The sequence below is a fragment of the Ceratotherium simum genome, chromosome 1 (genome assembly GCF_057802395.1).
Source record: "Ceratotherium simum simum isolate JZ-2026a chromosome 1, ASM5780239v1, whole genome shotgun sequence".
NCBI lineage: Eukaryota > Metazoa > Chordata > Mammalia > Perissodactyla > Rhinocerotidae > Ceratotherium > Ceratotherium simum.
This window is the reverse complement of record NC_141900.1, coordinates 14,340,628-14,366,304: the sequence shown is the minus strand read 5'-3', so window position 1 is coordinate 14,366,304 and position 25,677 is coordinate 14,340,628. Positions and strand designations below refer to the sequence as shown.

The window sequence follows — 25,677 nt, the reverse complement described above, 5'->3', positions numbered from 1 at the left end:
AGTATAAGGCAAACTGAAGTTGCAGCAGGAGCTGGACAAATTAAGGTATTCTATTATTCATATGCAGGGAAAATATTTTTTTACTTGGGTGATGGGGGGCACTTGATGGAAATGGTGATGTTGAAATGGACTTTGAAGAATGGATGGAGATATGGGTAGGTGCAGAAGTGAGGTATGATTGGTGTTCAGTCAGGCTTAGTTGAAGGCCAGAATATATGCAAGTGAGCAGGAGGGAAAAAATTACCGGTTTTGATGCAATGGACCATAGTTCTACTCTCGTTTTCCCCATTTTACCTGTCATATTTGGTTGTCCTTTTGGAGATGAAATCTGATTGTATGATTGCAGCTTGAACTTCATTTGGTAGAAGTGAAACATGTGGTGACAGACACCATGGAGCTGCTTTGAGAAATAATTGGGCATATTCTTCCTCAAGCCTTTTGGGGCTGTGAGATCTACTTTGAGATCTACTTTGACCACCCCATTGGTTTTCTGGTTAGACACAAAGAATATCAGGACCCACTGTGTTATCTAAAATAATAGTTTTGCTATCAGAATGATTATTATTAAAACAAAGTTGGCTTTTTTGTTTAGATGAAACCATATAAAGGCAACATTCTGAGTAAATTATATAGCGTCCACATGATGAAATAATGAGCCTAAGTTTAGGGGATGAAAGTAATGATCTAATGCAATATTTAGAATGGATATACAGTATGTAGTTATTAACCTAAAAGTCACATCCTGCATTCTTTTGATTTGTGGAAAATTTGTCATTAATTGCCAGGAAACCTCTGATTTTTTTATACATAATCACGTCATAGCTGTTGACTGCCTCCCCCTTCTCCTGTTTTATAATACATCTTTGTAAATAGTAGATTACTTTCAGATTAGCAATGCCCCTTTTAAACATTGGGTTGCTAAGTTTAGCCCTGTTGCTTTCTTTTTTTAAAAATAGAATTCTTTTTTCCGCCAACTTTGCCTCTGAGTAGTTACTGACAAATCACACTTTGTTTTTGGATGGCAACTGGCTTAAAATCTTATTTAACCTTTCTGCCCAGTGGGAGCTTGCTAGTTCTGAAATCCTTTTGTTTTCATGAGTTACCATTGTGTGGAAGAAATGGATATGGTATTTCATTTACAAACAGTCTGCGAGATGAGTTTTGACCCTTCATTCAAACTCATTCTAAATGGGGCTACTTTTATTAAATCATTGTGAAAGAGAGCTTATCAAGGCAAGGCCAGAAACACAGAAGTCAAAATTGAGAAGAAAGAATAAGGTAGTGGGCAAGAGATGAGGCAGCTAGGCTGATCTCCAGCCTAGAATCCAGCCTGTGTCTACCTTGGCAACCATCTCAGATCCATCTAGGATTTACGGGTTGACCTGTGATCATCCAGTCAGCCCACTACCTAATGCAGCCCTTGCTGATCTTGGTCTACTGACTATCAGTTGACTTTGAAATTAGAAAAGTGAAAACATGAAGCCTCTTGTGATTGTTTGCTTGCAGAAAATTACCTTTATTAATGTGAATTCTTGCCCTCTAGTAGCACCAGAGCTCCTTAGAGAATGACTTCCATCAGAACTTATTTGAAAGGAACAAAAAACCCCTCTCAACATAGCTAGATCATAGAAGGACCTTTTTTATAGAAAAATCTCAGGCTTGAGAAAATGTCTCCAATTTCAGGAAGAGCCTTCATGGGAAAATGACTATTGCATCCCTGGTATCTTTCTATCTACCAGACTGTTAAGAAGAACAATAGAGTCAGAAGTGTAGACCTTGGAAGCAAATTTAAGATCATTTACTATTTTGCAAATGGTATCCTGTGTTCACGTTGCCTAGGATGGCATTGTACGCCTGCCTCTACTTCACCAGAGCACCCAGGATATTATCTGCTTACACATTAGGATTTCAGTATTATTTGGTTTGATATGGGAGTTCTTTTTTTAAAAAAAACATTTGAAAACCATTGGTTTAGGTCATATGCCCAAGATTTTATAGAGTATGTATCTGAAGGTCAAAGAAGTTAAATTATATACTTATGGTAGTACAGCTACTTAGAGGTTGATAGACGTTAGAAACCATGAATGTGGACTTCTCAACCAGTGCATTTTTACTACAAAATGTTGATTTGATTTTCCATTTTGAAAGACACAGAAGTTGTATGTGAAATGGTGATTAGCACTAGGCAGCCCCAGGCAGCCCTGGAATGCTCCATGATTCAAATGCCCAAGACCAGATGGAGGTCCAGAAGTGGATGACTCAAAGTTTATTAATTTTGCCACCTGGGCAGTACAGCCGAACCAGCTGCCATAAGGCAGTTTCAATTTCAACAGAGCAGTAAATGAACATAAAAGTTAGTGTAAATCCCAAGAATAGAGTAAAGGAGAATGGTTGCTGCTGCAGGGAGATTCACACAGGCTGAACCCTATTGATAGCCCTTGTAGGAGGCATGGCTGCCATGCCAGGTAGAGGGCAATAACAAATTGTGGCACCAAGCCCTGAAAAATCACCCTTTGAGTTGTTCCAGGAGCCAATCTCTATTTGGGATATGTTCGACCTGGCTTGGTAGATTCCCAATCACATTTGATGATCTAGAATGGGAAAAGCAAGCCCATGCTATATCATTATTATGTTATGAGGCCAGAAGCTTTTTTTCTGGAAACTATAGAAAGTTGTTGTTAGGTCACTTTCTTTCCATAGTTTTGGGCCCTTGGAGGCATGGGTATTCATTGGAACATAAGCTTCCTGTGGCAAGAAATCAAGTCATTATCCTCATGTTATCATCATATGGAGTTGAATTATTGTAGGTTTTCAAGATCTGTGTATGAAATGCTGCAAGAGTCAGAGGTTGACCCTACAGTTTTAGATGACCCTTTTAATAGATCTATTGTTTTTCAAAACTGAAAGAAGTATAATAATGAGAATATGGCCCTAGGACCAAACTGAGAGAGGTACAGTAATTTTTGTTTAAATGAGAATGATACACTAATGAATAAAAAAAAGTCAAATAATTTTGATCCTCTGTGTAAGAATGCTTTGATCAGCAAGTAACAGAAAACTTGACTAAACTGACTTAAACAAAATAGAGGTTTATTATTATTATTTTTTCGTGTAATGAGAAGTTTAGAGGAATGTGGATCCTGACTTGGGTTCACTTGCTCAGTGATGACATGAGCTCTTTTTGTGTCCCTTTGATGGAAAGAAAAAAGGTAAAGGAATGTGTAATTGCTAATGTATTTTGCTATGGCTTTGATGTTAAAGGCTGGAGTGAGGTTCCATCTGCTGGGTCAACCTCTGCCTTCAGATGATCGTTTTAGGAGCTGAATGTTTTTGTGTTTGTTTTTCTCAGTTGACAGTTACTCAGTACTTAGCCTCATGCAATAATGTAATACTGCTCTTCCTTTCTTTGTATGAGGAAAGTGTCGATGCGTGCATATTTTCTAACCAAACCAGATAGTTTTCTGTCTCTTTTTTTCCTTCTACAATTTCACATGAAGTGAAATCAAATGAGAACTTTTATATTATAACCTTCTGTTTGTGAGTGTAGATAAACTAGCTTTTTTTTTTTTCCTGGTAGGTGGCATGTTTGACCCAGGTAGCGGCTAATTATCTTATTCACCAAAAGGAAGCAAAACGTTGGGGCACAGCTCATGGCAGTATTGTTCCTTACCAGGTAAGAATACAGCAATATAGGGTTGGGCTACTATAATCTGCAGTTTTGTATGATATGAGTTTGGGAAATTATTTCTTTTAAAAAAAAATCTTTCAGGGTATTCTGTTATATGTCTTTGTCTGACTATAACAAGGTTCTGTTGTTCACTTTAAATTCTGTTTTGCACATTTCTTCATCAGAAGATTAGTAACAGGACACTTAAATGGATCAAAGGAATTTGCTGAATGTGAGTGACTTTTGGACTCATATGATGGTTTTCTTTTTTCTTTTTCACCCAAAAGAGGCACTGATTGTAGCCATTTTATAAAGCATGGTTTGTTCATCATGTCAATTATGAACAAAATGTTACCTTCCCCCGCTGACAATAATATTCTCACAGGGTTTGATTAAAATGAAAATTTGCGTGTGAGGGATCTTCAGTTGTTGAGCAAAGCAGATGGTTCAGGAACTTCTGTTCTTTATTAAATGTCTAACCTTGTCCTTAGAAATTCTTGACTTTGGCTAGTGTGAATGAATATGTCAAGGGACTGTGATCTTTCAAAAATAAAAATAAAAACAAAAACAAAAACTCTAACTCTTCTTCCAAATCCCTAAACTTTGCTTAGCCCAGTTGCATCATATCTCATTGTACTTAATAATGTCTTTGCTACATCTTCTGTACTGTGTTGTGAGTTTAAGAGTAGAGATATCTTTTTCATCATTGTATCACTTCTCACCTCCAGTAGAAGCACATGCTAGATATATATAAATATCTATTGAATAAAGGAGTACATTTTACTGTAGTTATTTCAATGCTAGTGCTCTTGACAGAAGACATAAAAGTCAGCATTTTCCATTTGCCAGGAAATCTATCAACACTGTTAATCATCCTTTTAGTTTTAAGAACATTATTTCCTTGGGAAAAACTAGTTTCATTTCCACTTTTTTAATACAAATTTGAGGAAAGCAGTGATCCAATGTGAATCTAGAATTCTTCTCTATTTCTATTTATGATCCCTTTACGCCTGAGGCATTACTATGGTTTTTCTGTGGTACCTACTGTTTTTTAACACATTTAGTTAATCTTTTGGCATAATTGCAGTTGTGGAGACATTTTCTTTAGTGCCTCTCCTCTTTTCTCCAGCAGTGGTTTTATGATTACCATTAGTGACATTTTGCTTCCCTACTTTTTACCCCTTTGTGGCTGATCCTACACTTCTAGCCAGACCAGATAAAAAATCTGGTACCTAGATTGGATAGATGAACTCCAACTCTGATCTCTTGCCTCTTTGTTGAATATTCTTTCAGATCCTGCTGCCTTTGACAGGAGAGTGCTGTGATTTCAATTCTTTTCTTCTACTCCACCCCACACCCTCTCCATCAAACTTGCTCTGGCCAAGGGGTCTCATCAACTAATTTATACTCATCTTTGATCATGGAAATCCCTCTCAAGGGCATTTTAACAGAGGACAATGTTGGAACCCATGGGAATTTATCTCAAATAATGGAAGTCCAGTCTTCAGTTTTTGATGATTACAGATAAAGCATTTGTGAGTTGGAAAGCTTGATAGTGTAATTCCAAATCATATCACATAGGGAAGTGTTCACTAAGTTCTAGTATAATGTTTGTAGTTTATTTTTTGCTTATTTATTTATTTATTTTTTGTGAGGGAGATCAGCCCTGAGCTAACATCTGCCAATCCTCCTCTTTTTGCTGGGGAAGACTGGCCCTGGGCTAATATCCGTGCCCATCTTCCTCCACTTTATATGGGACACCGCCACAGCATGGCTTGACAAGCGGTGCGTTGGTGCGTGCCCGGGATCCGAACCGGCGAACTCCGGGCCACCTCAGTGGAGCGCGCGCACTTAACCGCTTGCGCCACTGGGCTGGCCCCTGCTTATTTTTTAAATCAAATGTCTTTTAAAAATATTTTGTGTAGACCTCAGCTATCCCTCCTGGGTGTTTGTACCTAGAGCTCTGGCATCTTGGGTGTGCTCTCAATTATTTTACTGAGGTGAAAAGAAATTTAGAATCTTTAGCTTTTATTATGGTAGGTAAAAGATATGGGAGACTGTGTGAGTGTGTGTGTGTGTCTATTCTTTGAAGATGGAAATGTACTTTTTCTGCTTGAATTGTCCCAGTCCCATAAAATGGATACTGTGCTTATTTGATCTAGTTGATTGCATCTTTATTATCTATAAGAAATAAGAGAAGATTACTAGGGTCTTTCCTCAGGAGCGCAGAATAATGTGTTTCCTCTTGGTGGAGAACTGGTTCAGCACTGTGATTAAGGAACAAATGCAAATTTAGCTTGAATGAAAGTAGCATAACCAAGATGGGTCCTAGATATGTTTATAAACCCTGGTCTGCTTTCAATTTTCAAAATAGATTTGGGAAATATGTTTATGGGTGAATGCCAGGATAATTATAATTCAGTTTTCTATAATAATTACAGCTTTGCATCTAATTTGAGTTGTCTCAGTTTTGAGCTGAAAGTCTATAATGGAAGACCCTGATGGTCTCAGGAATTAGTTAAGGTGCCTAGCTCACTCTCCTCAATTCTTGTTGAATCCTGTCTGAAAGAGCATAGACCTTGAATGCATGGAATGTAAATTTCTGGAAAGTAGTGATCCTTGATTCGTGGGTTATTATATATACATGCAATTCTTAACTTCTCAGGTTGATTATCCACTTATCTTTCCTCCCTATTCTTTGGATGCCAACTTTTTGAGAATAAGTAAGCTAAACAAAAGTGGAAAGAATTGAGAGAATCATTTGGCTACTTGTTGAACATATTGGTGCATCATACTTTTCTGAGAATTCAGATTTTTAAAAAGAATTTTTAGACTTCAGTGCTTCTTTTGTTCCCATTCCACTTTGCCCCTGAGAAGCACCTAGCCCAAGGTTATTAATAATTACATAATGTTCATGTTAATATTTTTAATGCATTGGTATTATTTTAATGTTTTTCAACCCTTGAAACAATTATATTTATAAAGACAGGAGGTTTTTAGGGATGGGAGAGGAGAGTGCAGAGAAAGCAGTTAGTCAGTCTTCAAAAAGAATACATTTTATTATGTAACATAGTTATCAGTGGTGCCAGTACCCTTTAGATATATGACTAACATGGTAATCCCCCTAATTTCATAGCCTGTGTATATTCAAAACTCTTTCCCAAATGTCTTCAACATCCTGGGAGCCTATATTTGCATGTTCTCCTCTGCTTTCTGGGCCCACGACCCACACTGACCTCTACCTCTCTCAAATATCGTAGAAGATCCGTTCACAAATACACTCATGAGGATGGGAGGCTATACTGAATATTTTGAAGAAAAATGGAGTTTTTTATAGATGAAACTTGCACAATCTCTCACAGGAGGCCTCACCTTTCTTACCATATCCTTTGGCTGCTCCTGGGGAGTTTCACTGTCCTAAATAACCTAAGAATCTCCCCATATTTTGTTCCTTTCTCTCCCTTCTTTTTGGCTTCTCTTCTTTTCAAGAGCAATGAATTCCTCTAGTCTTATACAGAGTTATTACACTCTCTAGTGTAGGCACAGATCTTTGGGTCGCTACCTGAATACTATTTTCTGTTTATATAAGAGTTCCTTCTTAAGGGGCGTGCTGGTGTGTAGATCCAATAGAAGCCTACTAAGCTCTCTCTGTGCTCCTGATCTCTCCCAGTCCATACTACTTGCAGCAAGACTTGAGGGAGCTCACAGAGTTCCATGTGCTCCTTCAGCTACAGTGTTGCCCCCATGATCAGTATAAACTGCCCAAGAGACCAGTCTGGAGAATGAGACTACAACCACAACTATCTGCTTCCCTTAAAAGATTACCAGAACTAATCTCATCATTCCTTACACATTTGCCTCAGTCACCACCAGGACTGTAAGCTTTCCCGGCCATCTATTATCACCTGGGCATTTATTCCCATATGGCTCTGTCCATCTCTTCTTTTGATCCAGTCATTTCTTTTGTCATCAATCTTGGTGGCTCTAAATCCACATACAGGAGCCATGCCACAGCCTATCCTCTCATTTCTTTAACCTCCCATCCCATCACTTTTAATGATCTTTTCTTGTTTTCACATGGCTCCCACTCAAGTATTTCTAAAACTTTAACACGCATATAAATTATTTAGAACTTTTGTTAAGATGTAGATTCTGATTCCAGGTGATGTTGATGCTGCACTATGAGTAGTAAGTTTCTAGACCTAGACTTTATTATTATTGATGACTACACCATCTCCTTTGTCCTAAACTGGCAAAATCCCACTGCCTATTAGATTTATATTCCATCTATTCCATGTCTATACCCAAGCAGTGGATATGGCTAGAAGAAAAAATAACTACCCTTTTGACTATCTCACTTTTCTCTCTCAAGAGGTCCCTCAGCTTTACCCAGCAATCCTGCCACACTTACCTACGTATTTATTTTCTGTCTTTGAGATGACTATTGCACCTCTTCTCTCTCCTCAAATCTTCCCCCCTCCATCCTTAGCCAAAGACTTTGCCTCTTATTTCACTAAAAATGGATGTAATCAGAAGAGAACTACTTTGTCTTTTCTCTACTGTACCTCCCCAACTCCTACATGTGTACCCACATATAGTTCACTTCATTTCCTGCTATCACAATGAATGAACTGTCCCTTTCCACATTTTACCTACCTAAAGGCATTGCTCCTGCAATGTCTCCTCTGTCACCTGTATTATCCAGCAGTGCACAAACATATGATTACATCCTTTGCCTTAAAAAAACCCATCCACCCTCCTTGGACCCTCAGGGCATGTCTTTTTGTATTTCCCATCCCATTTCTCCATGCTCTTATATTACAAAACTCCTCAGAAGAGTTTTGGGTGGTGTCTGTTGGAAGGAAGCACTACACCACCTATTCTACAATGCCATTTGTGCCTCACAGGCAAAGAGATTTTACAGCACTCTGAGGCCTCAGGAGTTTGGGTGCTGTGGAATAGTCAAGGGAAGTTGGCTTTATGAGCAGTTCATTAGTAAGAATACTCTTTTTATGCTTTTTCTTGAGCCTTTCAAATGTAGGGCCTTCAAAGGGAATTTTTCCTTTAAGTGGCTTGATAATTGTCATGGTGATTTCTTTTAAACTTTTTTTTTCTTTCCTGGAGTAGCTTCTAATGCAAAAGTTTGAAGAAAACAATTATTCAGACGATTAAATAAAATCATGGCTCCCTTTCTTCACTTTGGGCTCATTTAAGTAAGGAGTGGAGCAGGAAGCTGTGCTATGTTTTTTCTGGTAGGACATTATACTGTATATTTAATTTGGCACAAGCAGAGACTCAGACAGGCAGTAAATTCCAAGTTTGAAGAGATGCAGCACTTTGCTATCATTCCTTAGAAAACGTCAAAATGCTGTTAAATCATAGCGGATTAGGTAACCTTGGGAATCTTTTTTTTTAACCCATGTTAAGGATTTTTTTAAATGTCAAAATGTAAACAATATACATCTGTCTCTTTTGTTTTGTTTTACCATTGTCACACTGAGGCACTCACTAAAGTTTGAGAGTACAATTTAAACAGGCACATGATTGTATGGCATATTTAATTTAATTGATGCATTGATAATAACAGTAATAATAATCATGCTGGCTTGAGCATGATTGAACACATATGATGTAACTGGGATATATATATATCCATATATATCCATATCCATATATTCTCATTTTATATTGATGAAAGGGAGACCTAGAGAGATAAAGCAACTTTTCTATGGCCATAGCTAGAAAGTTGAAGAGCCTGGATTGAAACCATGGTTTTAAGATTTCAAAACTTGTTTCCTTTCTCGCTATATACAAGCTAGTAGTTCTTTTGGTGCTTGACACATTGTGGATGCCCGTCTTTTCATTTCTTTTGCAGCTGGTAGAATTCTTCTAATCGTTTCCGTCATCTCTTTGACAAATGACCTACTTATTATGATTCCAGAAGGTACCGACCTAATAAGTCAACTTGTTATAGAAGTATATTTGAATTCTGAGCTATGGGGTAATTGTAGGTTTCACTCTACCGTGTTTTCAATTCATGCTTTCAAATGACTCTTGATAAAGCGATTACACTACAATTTCTTGAGCCCCCTATAGAGTAAGCACTGTTTTAGTTCCTGAAGCCTTCCAGATGAGGAAGAACTAGGCCCTTGGTTTCAGGAACTCAGAGGCAATATAGCAGGCACAGCTGGGAGAGCTTGAGCTTCGGAGTCATACAGACCTGGGCTCATAACTTGGCTCTGCCACTTATTGGCTATGAAATCTTGGACAAGTCTTTTAATATCCCTAGTGTTAGTTGCTTCCTCTGCAAAAAGGTGATAATGATAGTTGTTTCCATGTTTACTGAAGGAATTAAATGAGATAGTGTGTGCTAAGTGTTTTGTGCAGTACCTGACTCTAGTAAGCGTTCAATAAAAGATGGCTCCTATTATTATTTCTGTAGTTAAACTAGTGATTATAACTTTGTAAAATAGTTTCTAGGAAGCTATGAAATAGTGTCTATGAAAACTATCCATGGCAGCTTAGGAACAGAGTAAATAAAGATACATAGCTGAATTTCTTTCTTAATGAAATTTCTACTTTAATTTTTTTTGAAGATGAAAAGGAGAGCAATACACTATACTTTTCTGTTTTAAAAAACTGTTCTCAGTTCTTTTTCAGAAATTGTAGTATTGAGCCATTGCCCAAATGTACCATTATTGAAAGAAATACAGTGTCAGGAGAATCATATATAGCAACACCACTCAATTGTCACAGGGAATAAGGATGCTAGTTTACTGAAGTGTCTATTTAATTGAGATTTAGTATAAATTCATACCTAACAAAATAAAACATGACAAAAACGATTTTCAGAAGTAATCTCTGAGAAGCCCACAACGTGGGAACCAATCTCTATAAAAGATACATACCCACCCTTTTGAGAGCCAAAAATTGTGGAGATTTCTCCCTTGTTTTAAAAAGTGAGAGAACTACAGAATATTTTAAACATCTGTTCTTATTACCTTAAGATTGCAACGAACTTTGATAATGTTTACCTAGTAAAAAATACCTGGAGATTTATTGGGGACAAAAGTGCAGGTGATGGCAAATACATTAGATTACATCTCAGAGGTTTCTACAAACTTTTGGATTACTTAGCACTGACAAGTTAGAATATTTCAAGTCATTTTTTTTTTTTTTTTTTTTTTTGTGGTAAATTAAAGCATGAATTGTCTGAATTTCCCCAGCCCCTTTTGTTCTAAAAGTTTTGGCCAGGTAGCTTTTGAATATTTGTTTTAAAGCTTATGTGTGCCTTGATCTTTATGAATTTGGGATTCTTGTTAAAACAAAACAAAATCTTTTATTTGAAGATCCTGGTTACTTTGAAACCTATTGGCCAGGACTTTGCCATAGTCCTAAGTATATAAGTAATTCGGCAGTCCCACAGGCAAATAAAATTAGGGCAGATATGCCAGCTACTGGTATAATATCTGCCACCCTCTGGGCTTCTCCTTAGAAAAGGTTCAGCCTTTAAAATAAATGCCTAAATTTAAAATAAGTTGGGCAATATGATGTTTAAGGAGAGCATATTGCACAAAGAATAAACATACTTATCACTGTTCAAAAACTATTGTGATTTTTAAAAATCAGAATTGCCTCCAGTTGACAAATATGGTCTTTTTAATGTGTTTCACTAAGAGGTAAAATAGAAAGAGGCACAAGGAAAGGCAAGGTATCTTAAGGAATAAATCCAGAATTCCTTTATGATCTTATCAGCTTCTCTTGCATTCTCAATATACATGCAGAACTGATGGGATTGTATGCTGTTTATGCTTATCCGATTTGGCTAAAATTATCCAAAAGAATTGAATGCCATTTTGAATATTCAGTTAAATAAGAATATTAATAGTCATTACCCTTAATAATATTATATTAAAAATAATTATAATTATCATTAGAGGTAACATTTATTGAATGCTTACTATGTGTTGGTTATTAACTTCTTTTTTTTTTTTTTAAAGATTTTATTTATTCATTTTTTTCCCCCCAAAGCCCCAGTAGACAGTTGTATGTCATAGGTTCACATCCTTCTAGTTGCTGTACGTGGGACCCGGCCTCGCGTTGGACGGAGAAGTGGTGCCTTGGGGCGTGCCCGGGATCCGAACCCGGGCCGCCAGCATCAGAGCGCACGCACTTAACCGCTAAGCCACGGAGCCGGCCCTGTTATTAACTTCTTTACATATATTAATTCAATCCTCACAACAACCCTGTGAAATAGGTATAGCTATTGTCTTCACTTTCAGATGAGGAAACTGAGGCATAGAGAGGTTAGGTAACTAACTTGCCCAAGGTCACATGTAAGTGGTATAGCTGGGCTTCTAAACAAGGCAGGGGGACTATACTATATAGGCAGATGATGCAATGCTACTCACTTAAACTGGATTCTTTGGTTTCATTTTCTATCTTCATTCCACTTTTGAGGAAGAATTATGTGACATTTTCCTCTACATAATTTCCCCTTTAGGACTGCCAAGAGCAATTGAAGAGGTATAAACAATTCTGTTGTTTACTTATTACAGAGATCTTTAATTAAGACTTAAAAGTAAATTTCCTTCAGGAAATCAGGTTGTACATCTTTTGAATAAATCCTTTGATTGCATATGTTAAAACTGTATTTGAATCGTAATTAAGTCAAGTTGTAGTGAAACAGCTATCTGTAGCTCCATCTATGTAATGAGAACAGTACTGTCCTTGAGCAATATAGGAGCTTGGGATGGTTTTAGCTAGCGTGAGACTCATAGTTTCTGGTTTTCAAACTGTATTTCTGTGAGATTGGTAGGCTGGGGTGTGAGTTGGAGTGGGAAGGAGTATTTGGGGGCATAAGGAGGAATATTCAGGGGCATTGGGTAGGGGGCAGCCTGGGGAGAAATCAAGTGGGCAGATCTCCAAGTACTCCAATTCCATTTCAACCAGAACAGCTCCACTTTTTAGTCTGTTTGTTTGAAATAGGGCTTCCGCTGCTTAAAAATGATTATTTGTCCTGGAGCAATTGACTTTACTGAAGGATTCTTCTGGACTAGAAAGTGGGTTTTGTACGTTTGTGTGTGTGTTTGGGAAAAGAAAACCTGATTTTCCTCAAAGTTGATGGCTCCTAGAACTGTGACCCAGAACCAAAGAAAGGGTTCTTATCTAGCTGAGAAGGAGGCCTTGGCAAGAGGAGTTTGTGTGGGGCCTGGCAGAGCTCCTCTGTGGACAAGCACACATGTTACTTTACAGCTAGGAGTCTGGCTTGGTGGCTCTGCATGGAGGTCAAGGCTCTTTGGCTCAGGTAAATCACATAGGACTGGATTCTGGAAATGGTTGGATTTGGATATATTTACACATCCTGTTCTGTTCTTAGGGGTGTCCAGGGCAAATACTGTTGAAATTCTGAGTAGGTGTGCTCAGCATTTAGACAATACCCTGATGGCTCCCTGTTCAGGTACAGGTTACCTGGGGGAAAAAGAACAGAGTTCTGACATGGTACAAATTACTATTATAAGTCAATATTGGGCAAATAAATAACAATAAAAGAAAATCTGTAAGATGTTAAGTTCTGAAGTGAACCTATATTGGAGACTAATCATGCCCACGTATACGTATGGCTCTTTTTCTTCTTAGTTGTGTTTCTGGCATTTAGGAAAAGGAGTACTGGTGCAGGGACTCTGCTCAGACAGGAGATGGGAAGTGTGCATGCTGAGTGGGGCTAGTTAATTTTTTTAAACTCATGTTAATAATTTCTTTGACCTAATTTTAACCTGGAAATGATTCTCAAGTGTCCTTTCCCTGTTTTCTTTCCTGAGGGTAAAAGCAGGTGTGAAATGCTCTAGGTCCTCACCACTCTAAGTGGTCCATGGAGCAGCAGTATCGGCATCACCTGGAAGCTTGTTGGAAATAATAGATTCTAGTTTATTCTACTGAACCAGAATCTGCATTTTAACAAGATACTTAGATGGTTCATTTTCACATTAGATTTTGAGAAGCCCTGTTCTAAAGTACATGTGAAATCCTTTTGGTCATTGTATTATGAATCCACTAGATGTCACTCTTGTAACCTGGTAATGGGATGGTGTTTTTCAACGGGGACTTGGAAGAATCCGTGAACATGATCACATTATTAGGTGATTTCCTCCCCACTCTTAGAGCTACTGATATACACGGTGATTATTTAAGGTAAAACTACCTTTCTCTCTGGTTCAAAGTCCTGGAGAGAGATTCCTGGGAATGATTTTCATTTTGTTGAATTAGCACTCTCTCTTTCCCTCCTTTAAGCACCCTGTTGCTTGGGTTAGTTCTGTCATTATATAACCTTAGCACAGAATATGCTGCAGATGCTCTGACTGACTGGCACACTGTGAGAATGGCATCCTGGGCTGCTCAGCACAGTGACACAGAATAAATGTACAGGTTTGATCTCTGTAGAAATGATTGAGAGCAGAAAGGAAGCAAGGCTATATCCTGAAATTAGCATCAACCTCTATGTGATTGTTGAAGGAAGTGCAGACCTTTCTGAATTCTTGGGGTGTCCCAAGGGTGGTTTTACAAAGAAGATCGAGTCTACTTCTGCTTACAGAGAAATGTCCCAAGTGTAATCCTGTAGGGCGTTAGTTTCAACCATGAGGATGAATATAAGGGGCATTTATAGCTAAAGTATTAGGAAAGACAGGTGAAAAGGTTAAGGACTATACTTTAGAATATCCAATTTTTTTGCCGGATGCCCAGCTTGAGAAAAGTTAGTTCTTGAAATAAATCAACCTCTTGCAAAACTCTCTTCCCTCTGAGTCTGATGTGGTTTTTCCTCTGTTTCAGTTAACAAGGGTAGCAAACAAGTCATAAAGTATCAGGTGTGTGTGTGTGCTTGAGTGTGTTTTGTGAGTTATGTATTTCTTCTTCTTGGTGTGTGGGAGGGGCATTTAATTTATACTATCATTAAATGAAAGAAAAATGTTTAATTTGATTTAAGTAAAGTAAATATTATTGATATGAAAGCAATATGGCTTTAGCTTAAATATAATTTTTTTTGTTCAAAATAATTAAGGTGGCCATAGTATTTATTTCTAAGCTTTAGACTCCTTTTTGCAACATAATTTATTATGATGTGATTCCTGATGACCAGGAGCAGAGCTAATTTTCAAGCATTTTACTGAAAATCAGTTTCATTTTTTAAAGCAGTATCTAAATTCTGAGAAACAAACCTAAAGTGCTCCTTCCCATTCCTAGCCATGGTCTAAATTTCTGATTCTGCAGTGATAGGATTTACACCACCATCCCCTTTATTGTTGAATTTCCTTCCCTCTTTTCTTTTTAACTGCTGCTGCTGGGACTCTGGATGCTACTAGATATAGAAACATACTTAGATATATTATTTAAAAACATGGGCTTTGGAGTCAGACAGACCTTGGGCAAATTGCTTCATTTCACTGGACCTGAGTTTCTTCATTTGTAAAATAGGGATAATACTACCTGCCTCATGGGTGGTGGTGATGCTTTAGCAAGACAGTGCACATAAAAGATGTGGCGTCGAGTTAGGCACATGGTGCGTGTTTGGTGGATGCAGCTCTTATCACCGTTATTCCCCCATCTCACGGACCCCAGGCCTATGGCAGGAGCTCCTGTTCCTATACTTTTTTCTCTTCCAGAGTACAGCTGCAAGTCAGAGTCTTCCTCTTCCTCTGCCTGGCAAATGTGTGTGATGAGGACGTGGGTTGATGGGGAGCAGATCAGTAGCATAGTAGAGTGGTAGGGAGGATATTGATCCTAGAACTGCAACAAGGAGAGAAGTTCTCCTTACAACCCACATCGGAATTCTTAATGAAAATTTCCCTCAGTGTTATAAAATAGTGATCAAGTTCATAGAACTGTTAGCGCTGTTAGTGTTGTCAGTACAGCCATAGCTCAGGCTGGCACATGATCCTATTCACCAATTTAAACATTATTTCTAAAGAGAAACAAACTCGGAGGCGCAAACTGCCAAATCCCAAGTGAATTTTTGCAACATACATTCCAGATTGCCTGCTCTTTATTATCTTTACTGCTTTGGAATGACGTTTTTGGTTTAGAGAGGACCTCTAGGCTTTGAATAGCTGTAACTCATACCTTGGGATCATTGGAACATTACCTGGTTAGCAGCAGCTTCAGAAAAGTACTGTGAGGAAGTCCGAAGAGATCTTTCACCCTGAAAACATCCTTATAAGAGTCTTTACATTTCCATCATAAGCAGCCCTATGGTTTCATTTGATAATATTCTGTTGAAGAAGAACAATGGAGATGTTGCTGTAACAGCAACTGTGTTAGTATGCTGCCTCAAATGGAAGAGGATATAAAATATTAAAGAGTGGTGAGCACTATGTGTCTTAAAAATATAGTCATTTTTCTTGCTAGACTTTTGGAATCTGCATTGGATTTTTTGTTTTTATATAGTTAATTTTTATATATATTTTTGGTAATTTTTTAAAATGCATTCTCAAAAAACCTTAAAGGGGGTATGGATCATTCTTTTTTTCTTACCATATCATTCTTGTTTCCATTGCAAGGAGTCAAGTCAGTAAGTTCAGTTCTAGTTCAAAGAAGCTGGGGGGTAGGGAACAAAACTTATAATGGTGTTACTGTGTAGATTGCAAAAGAATCTGAGGTTTGTTCAGCAAATATAATGGTGCATTGAGGTGTTGTGTTAATGTGGGAGGCCAGAAAATGGGCTCTGTGTGTAGCGAATCTGTTAAGTGGCAGTTGAGAGTTTAACCTAAAAATTGGGAGAAAGTTGATAAGTGTAAAGGAAGCATGAGACCCAATTTGACACAGACCTTGCTAGAGTGATGGTGGTGGGGTATGGAGGGAGGAGTAAAAGGAGAAGGGGATTCTGTGGTGTGTTGGATGAAGATGGGGATGGCAAAGTTATCCATCTATAAAAACAGAAAATCAACAATTTTGTAGAAAAGCAAAGCTCCAAGTATTTTTTTTTTTTTTTTGAGGAAGGTCAGCCCTGAGCTAACATCTGATGCCAATCCTCCTCTTTTTGCCTAGGAAGATTGGCCCTGGGCTAACATCTGTGCCCATCTTCCTCTACTTTATATGGGACGCTGCCACAGCATGGCTCCACAAGCGGTGCGTCGGTACACGCCCGGGATCCAAACCTGTGAACCCCAGGCCGCCGAGGCAGGTCGTGTGCACTTAACCACTGCGCCACAGGTCCAGCCCCAAAGCTCCAAGTATTTAAATGCATATTGGATGTATAAACTCTAGAAGTGTAGGAAAGAGTGGATAGAATGATTGGTAGCAAGTAAGGATCCTGATAACATTTTCTTTTCTCAGGCTTGGTAGAAGGCGAAAACTGGTAGAAACTAGTGAAAACTGATATTGCAGGATACTACAGGAATGTTAGGGATGGATGAACTGATGGGATTATAATATTTTATATACAGAAATGATGAAAATAGAATAAGTATAATAAAAACAATAAACTAAAATGTACAGAATAATGCTAGACAAATAAATTCTCTGTGGATGAGAAATTCATGCCCAGTAATAAGAATATGTTTAGGGACACTGTGAGTCAGTGGCTCTTAAACTCTTTTTTTTTTTGCTCATAATTCCTTTGAGAAACTGATGAAAACAATAAAATCCTTTCTCAGAAAAGTACACATACCCACATACAAGCATGATTTTGCCTATGATTTCAGGAGCTTCTCAGACCTCCTGGAACTCATCACTGGACCCTAGGTTAAGATTTCCCACCCAAGACCAATTGAATACAATAAGGATAGTGAAATTATATTAATAATAATGGAAATTAGACCAAATAGTAGTTATGAGGGAAATCATACCCTGAGACTGAAAGATCTCACACAAATGTCTTCTTTATAGGGCAAGAAAGTTTTAGAATTAAGGAAGGAATGGAATTATACTGGACTTGGACCTAAGATTAGACACCGATTGGTACAGGAAATTATCTGTGACTACTGTAGTAATGCTCACAACTCAGTTACATTCAACCTTCTGAAGGGGAGTGAAAGACAAAAAAAAATCTTGTCACATTATGACTCAGTTTTAAAGAATGGAACTATGATCAAATCAACATGTGCATTAAGTTAAAATGAGAGTAATATTTTAAAAAGTCTGTAACTTATAGGAAACCTGGAAATGCTTTAAATACATTAGTGGAAGGGCAGGAAAGTATGTCACATACCAAAGATTAGGAGCTCATATAAAAACTTTTGCATCCATCTCATGAAATAAAAGAAGCAAAAGTAGGGGGAAAAAGTAGGCAAAAGATTGTTCAAGTGAGAACAGGGAAGGCCTCCCAGTGTGACAGGTCAGGTGTAAATAAGAAGCCAGTCAGACGGTAAAGGAATTCAAGAAACAGCACAAAAAGGACTGCAATCCAGAAATAAAAGCTTTTTTGTACATGAAAGGCAGAGGGTCAACTGGAGAATCAATGGGACTGCTTGATGATCAGGGTGCAAAAGATGTGCTCATGGGAAGAAAGGAGATCTAGGGGCTCAATGAATTCTTTGCTTTGGTCTTTGTTGAAACATAGAAATTTCCACTGTCATCATGTCTTTTGAAGCCAAGAGGCAAGAGATGTATTAGATCAAATAGTGGTAAGGGAACAGGATGTTCTCCCTGATTGGCATGCTGGGTATAAGCAAATTGCTGAAACTTTATGGCATCCATTATAGGTCTGAAGAAACTCATGGAAATAAAGTGACCAAAATGTGAAATAAGTTATTGCACTTACTCTTGGCTATTAGTGAATTCCACTCTTGTTTCCATTCTAATGAGGAGACCTTACCATCTATTGACTCTTTCATATTGGTGGACTCCAAAAGTTGTAGAATCATTGACTACTTAGTATAATAAATGAAGAAAAGTATTCTGTTTTCTATAACATGCTTAAATTGTTTGAAGAGGTAAATAAACACCAGGAAAAAAACAATAAATGTCATTTGTTTAGACTTTAGAGGAGTCAGTTACAAAGTTTCACAACAAAGCTATTCCAAATTGTGTTACCATGGTATTAGGAGGAAAATTTTCTCACACATAGGTATTAATAGAGAAAACAAAAAGTAGGATGTGTGAGCCTGCTGTTGATGGAGACATGTAAACAGTGAGGCCCCTCCAGGGATTTCTGCTGGACCTCTTTATTAAACATGGTTATAGATAATCTGGAAGGGTAAGTACACAAATTTCTGAGGATGCAGGACTAAGCTCTTTTGGCTAGTGAAATTACAAATCAATGGGAATAAGCTTTTGAAGGATCGTATAAGTGGACAAGAAAGTGACAGGGAGGCTCTAGTACTGTGAGAAGTGCTACCTACTTAGAGAAAAAGAAACCAGACTAAACTTATAAAATTGTGGGCTCTGAATTATTTAGAAACCTGCTTTCATTTGGGAACCAGGAAAGGAATTTGGAGTCATTGTAGTTGCATCCTTCTGAACAGGCCAGCAGAATGTCAGAAGGTTCTGAAAACAAAGATACACTTGAAGCAAAACCATTGTGCCTGTGCATTCTTTTGGTTTTGATTGTCATATCTCAAAAAGGGATATGAGAAAGACCTGGTTTCAAATCCTGACTCAATCCTCAGAGGATTGTTAGGAGAACCAAATTAAATATATGTGCAATTGCTTAGTACAGTGGTCCATGGCAGGTATTGAAAGCAGAGTCGCAGAGCAGACATGATGAAATTAGGCTATCCTAGTTGGAAGAAATCATTCAGTCTCTCACCTGGTACAGGAAAGTCCATACCAGATGCTGATGCAACTTCTCTCTAACTCAGCTACAAGGAACTCACTTCTTATGAGGGAGACAATTTAATTTTTGAACAGCTCTAATTGTCACTAAGGACTTTATACTTAGTAGAAAGCTACCTTTCTGTAATTTATAGAATGACAGAATAACAGAGAAGAAGGGAGACCTGAGAGATCACTCAGACAAAACCTCCTACTGTATGGATGAGGACGAGGAATATAAATGTGAAATCAAATCGCAGGAAAGCAAATGAGGGACAAATGACCAATTTGTAAACACTGATTTTTCAACAGAGATATCAATCATAAGGTTCCCTACACACAAACTTACACACCTCTTTTTAGATAATAGTTACTAGATGTTGTTTAACTCAGAGTGGTGTGGTCTGTGGAAATTGTGTAGAGAACTTGGCATTCCATTTTCGAGTCTATGAAAAAAATGTCTGGGAAACCTGTTACTCATATTGACACTTTCCGATCCCAGAATATTAGAAGTTAATAGAAGATCCCAGTATCTTAACAGTTGGTCTCCCTCACCCTTGAAGGAATCTAGTCTGAAACATCTCGCTGTTTTTAGAAGTGTGGCGTATAAGAAGCTTTCTGTGTGAAAACATTTGTTGATCAACATCATTGCTTGCTTATTTGTTTATTTATTTGATAAATCTCAAGGCTAAGCTATGGAGTAAGTTCCGTAGTTATACCACAATACACACATCTCCATCAGCCTTTCACTCTCAGGTTTATCTCACAATTTTATCCTAATGCGTCTGTTCATTCCTGAGATGATGATTATTATAGTTATCTGAAATTACCATTAGCTCATTAACTCACAGCTATTATAATTACTTGCATAATGTCAATAAATTTGTGTACTAATAATTCATGATATTCATCTGTAATAATTACCAGCATGCCATCTCACAGAATGTGCTGGCCAAAGTTAGGGAGCAAATTAGACAGACTTCGGACTTAAATCCAGATCTTTCCAAAGCTGAGGAATCAGAAACCCCTTTGAAACTATGCCAGGTTTTTCGGTCAGGGACTCTTTCAGAAAAAAAGGAAAAGGAACCATAGATGCCTATATAGATAATGACATTTCACAAAACTCTATCAAGAGCAAAATCTCTTGGATTGATCCTCAAAGTTGAAAATATTTTTTTCCTTCCCACCACCCTGGCCCCTCTTTCCCTATAAACATTTCTATTAGTAGAAAGTGTTATCTCCTTTTCCTCCCTGCGTTCCATGCAAACCTTAGCCCAGTTCCCAGGAGGTCGACTAGTGGATACTCAACATGCTTATATTAGGCCCTTAGGCAACTGTGGTGGCTCCAGCTGGTGAGATACATTCTGGCTCAATGATTGCATTTTATTTTCTTTCTGACTTCCTAAAACTTGGGAAATTACCAATTTAAATTGCCAGCTTGGGATGTGTTTCCATCTACATGAGTTCATAAAACATTGCTTCATTGATATTTCTGTTTGCATTTCTGTGTGTTTATTTTATCTTTCTATTTGTAAGGCCCCTAATATCCAGGCCCATTTTGACTTTCCATTGTTTAGCATTCATTACCAACTTTTAGCGCTGATCCTACCCTCAGGCTGATTTATTTCATTTTCTGTATTGCAGCTGTCAGTCCTTTAGAACAAGGGTTGGCAAACTATGGCCCACAGGCCGAATCCTGTCTGCACCTGATTTGATGTGACCCATGAGCTAAGGATAGTTTTTACATTTTTAAATGATTAAAAAAAAATGAAGAATAATATTTTGTAACACATGAAGATTATGTGAAATTTAAATTTCAGTGTTCATAAATAAAGTTTTATTGAAACCCAGTCCTGCTCATTTGATTGTATGTTATCTATGGCTGCTGTGGTGCTACAACAGAAAAGTTGCGACAGAGACTGTATGGCCTGTAAAGCTGAAAATATTTGTAATGAGTCCTTCACAGAAAAGTTTGCTGACTCTTGCTTTCCAGTGTCTCCAGAGACCCAATCAGCATCACTCTGTATTCCCTCTTGGGCTTTTTCCTCTCTCCGAGTTCCAGCTTGAATTCCACTTCTGTCATGACCTTCAAAAGTTTCTCTTTCCTCTTTACCTAGCACATACTAGCGTTTGATGGATTGCATAGTTCTCTAATAGTTTTACATGTATTGTTTGTCTTCTTTTATTTTTGGTAAATGTAATCTTTTTGAAGGCAGGAACCTTATATACCTTATACCTTGTATATATAATGTGTTTAACAACATAGCACTCAGCCAAGGATTAGGCACATGGTACTTGGCTCTTACTAGGTATTTGCTGAATTTAATTAAATTTAAGTGGAATCCTCCAGAGTTCATATAAGGAGCCACAGTGGGGAAGACAGGATTTTGATATACAAATAATTTATGTGATTACCGCTTTAGTTGTGGTTTGTACAGAGAACTGTGGGAGCCTAGAAGAGCAAGTAACCAGAGAAGTCAGAAAAACCTTCACATAGGAAATGAAATTTGATCTAAATCTTGAAGGCTGAGTAGCAGTTTGCTAGGTGAAGAAGGGAGAATGGGGAGAAGAGGGCTTGGGCATTATAAGCCTGTGTGTGCACAAGGCATAGATGGAAGAGTGTATCCAAGGTGACCTCTCATTCCTTTTCCTCCCCTGAGAGGGATGAACACTATCCTAAATCTGGTATTATCAATATCATGAGTACTTTTATGTTTGTATTACATGCGTGTGTATCTTTTTTTTTGTGTGTGAGGAATATTAGCCCTGAGCTAACGTCTGATGCCAATCCTCCTCTTTTTGCTGAGGAAGATTGGCCCTGGGCTAACATCTGTTCCCATCTTCCTCCACTTTATATGGGACGCCACCACAGCGTGGCTTGACAAGCAGTGCATCGGTGCGCGCCTGGGATCCAAACCTGTGAACTCCTGGCCGCCGAAGTGGAGCGTGCGCCCTTAACCGCCACACCACTGGGCCGGCCCCATGTCTGTTTGTATCGTTAAACAATATACAGTACTGTTTTCGATGTTTTTAAACTCTATATAAATAGTATCACACTGATACATCATTCTGAAAATTGCCTTTTTTTAAACCTCATTTTTATGAGTTTTATTTATGTTAATACGTATAGTTCTAATACATTGATTTTTCATGCCCTACATTATTCCATTCTTTCAGTGTGGCACAATTGGTTTACCATTCGGCTGTTGAAAGATTTCCATTTTTTACTTTTACAACATGGCTTTGAGCATTCCTGTACATTTTTTGTTTTTTGGTTCATATGTCTGAAATTCTCTGAAATCTATACCTAATAGTAGAAATGCTAGGTCATAGATATGTGTCTCTTTGCCTGATATTACAAGAAAATGAATTATATAGATTTTCTAATATCACATCATCTTTGCATTTCTGGGATAACCAATTGGTCATAATGTATTGTTTTTACACTTTTATAGGTTTATTTTTCTAGGGGTTTATATAGGACTTTTACATGTACTGGCCCAGAACTTTCTTTTCTCATATTGTGCTTGTTTGGTTTTGGTTTTTATCTTGTTATGAAAGTCTCATAAATGGAGATTGGGAATATTCATTCCTGTTCTGTTCTCTAGAAGATTAGAATTATCTATATATTAAAAGTTTGGTAGAAACAATCTGTTAGACCATATGAGCCTAGAGGTTTTTGAATGGATAGATTTTAAATTACAGACTTGTTTTTTGTAAGGTTAAAGATCTGTATGGGGGGCTGGCCTGGTGGCTTAGCGGTTAAGCGCGCGTGCTCCACTACTGGCGGCCCGGGTTCGGATCCCGAGCGCGCACCGACGCACCACTTCTCCAGCCATGCTGAGGCCGCGTCCCACATACAGCAACTAGAAGATGTGCAGCTGTGACATACAACTACCTACTGGGGCTTTGGGGAAAAAAACGGAGGAGGATTGGCAATAGATGTTAGCTCAGAGCCAGTCTTCCTCAGCAAAAAAGAGGAGGATTAGCACGGATGTTACCTCAGGGCTGATCTTCCTCACAAAAAAAAAAAAAAAAGATCTATATGGGCTTTCTGTTTCAAGTCAAGTTTCTTGAGTTATATTTTTCCTAGAGCTTTTCACTTGTTATTTAAGTATTCTAATTAAAGTTAAGTGTATTCTCCCATAATTAAAAAGAAAAATTCTGTTATACCCATTGTTTTCTTTTTCCATTTCTAATGTGGAGAAAAGAATGATACGGTAGTGGATAAAAGCACAGACTGTGTAGTCGGATTGTCTAGGTTTGAATCCCGGTTCCTCAATTTTCTGTTTATATGGTGGTGAGAAAGTTGTATAACTTCTCTGTGCATCAGATCCTCAGCTGTAAACAATGATGGTAAAATAGCATCTACCTCATAGGCTGTACTTAGAATTTTATAAATTTTTAGTTATATGTTGTAGACCTTTTAATAACTTAATGTTAAATTTTTTACAGACAATAAAAATTATATGCATATAAAGAAGAAAAATTAGCTGAAATCTACCATCCAAGAGATAGTATAACTACTACTAAATTTGTATACCTTCTTTTCCAGTCAGTTCTTTCTCTTTTTCATGTGTGTGCGTGCATGTGTTTGTGTATATATAGGTATCTGTGTGTTTATTTGTATGCCCATGTTTGGAGAGATATATATACATAATACATATATGCACATATATACATATATATGTGTATGTGTATATCTCCAATTTTTCTTTGTCCTGTGCATCTGCAATATCGTTATGGATCCCTCAAAAACGTGATTTTTAATGTCATGTGGGTTAAAAATGATGCTGTGATGAATAGACATGTATATAACTCTATCAAAGATTTTTAGAAAAAGAAAGAAATTAATCAGAAATTACCCAATTGATTTTCCTAAAGTTTGTATGAAGTTGGTTATTGTATTTGATTATTGTCACTTCTATCATTAAAAAGCATCAGTGGCACATCTTTATCACTTGAATTTAAATGTTAACTCCTTAACATGTCATAGAAGGGATCTGTCTTCTGCTTATCTTTCTTATTTCAATTCTTAGTATGCTGTCACTCTCTCTCTAGCCATCGTCAGCATTGCTGTTTCTGACTGTGCCATACTCTAGCTCAACCCTAGAGGTTGACATGCTCTGCTTCCTCTGCCTACACTGCTATTTTTCTATTGGTTATTGGCTAGTGAGTTTATTTGCATTTTTTGTTCAGTAAACCATTTGTGGAGTTAATCTCTTTCTTATTGATATGTAAAACTTTTCATATGTTGAAGATATTAATCTTTTGATATATAGCTATAATATTTTTTTATGTTATTTGCATGTGAATTTTATATCTGGTGGTTTTATTTATGTAAAATATTTTGATTTTTAAAAATGAAATCAAATTCATCAATCTTTAAGAAATTTCTTTAAAAAAATTTAAGATTTAAATTTTTGGAGTAATTATTTTTTCTTATTACTTTATAAAAGTAAATTTTGTTTTCCCGTTTTTTGAATTTTAAATTCATCTGCAATTTATTTTGCTATGTAATATGAAGTACACTTTAACAGTTTTTTCTCTCAGTAATATAATAATTATTCCAGAATATTTCACTAAACAATCCATTTTTGTCCACTGTTTAGAGTGTTAATTTTGTCATATATTAAATTTACATATGTTGGTATTTTTCTGAACACCTGTTCTGTTTATTTTACTGATATCTCCTCTCAAGCCTCTGTCACACTGTATAATATGCTCTAATATTCTGTGGTGAACATCTGCCCTCGCTTTTCCTTGTCATCATTTACTTAAATATTTTTGTTGGTGATTTCTTTCAAAATAGGTAAAATTATTTTTTTCAAGTTGAAAAATCCCTTTGAAGTTTTATTAGGAATTGCATTAAATATATAAATTGTTTGGCAAGAATTCTCTCTTTCACTTACTGATCAATATAATAGATTTCTTAATATTGAGTTATTAAAATATTTCTGGGACTAATTGTCCTCAACTGTAATTTATTTTTCTTTTTAAATGCTGCTGATCTAATTTGGTAGTATTGTACTTAAAATTTTTACACCTAGTTTTCTAAGTGTGTTGAGTCATTAATTTTCTTTATTGTGTTTTAGGGTGTAGTATGAGGGCAATGCTGGATTTTGTGTTCAAATTAGGCAGTTTTCCCATTCTATTAAGCTTAAGCTTCTTTTTTATTATTGAAATATAATTGATATATAACATTGTTTAAGGTGTTTAAGGTGTACAATGTGTTGATTTGATACATTTATATATTGCAATATGAT

The 25,677-nt window shown here is 37.1% G+C and overlaps 1 protein-coding gene across 10 annotated transcripts in view; it reads left to right on the top strand.

The window, feature by feature from the left end:
• The window catches only part of SUGCT (succinyl-CoA:glutarate-CoA transferase), a 750,850-nt gene that overhangs the window by 166,654 nt on the left and 558,519 nt on the right, over positions 1-25,677 (top strand). For 9 of the 10 annotated variants that reach the window (XR_015553052.1, XR_015553125.1, XR_015553150.1 and 6 more), the window contains one exon: positions 3,578-3,673. The exons of the other annotated variant lie outside the window; for it this stretch is intronic. Coding sequence is in view for 6 of the 9 variants with exons in the window: in XM_087435096.1 (XP_087291222.1) it covers positions 3,578-3,673 (96 nt within the window). In the remaining 3 variants the exon portion in view is untranslated. The remainder of the gene's footprint in view (positions 1-3,577; positions 3,674-25,677) is intronic. 10 annotated transcript variants of the gene reach the window in all.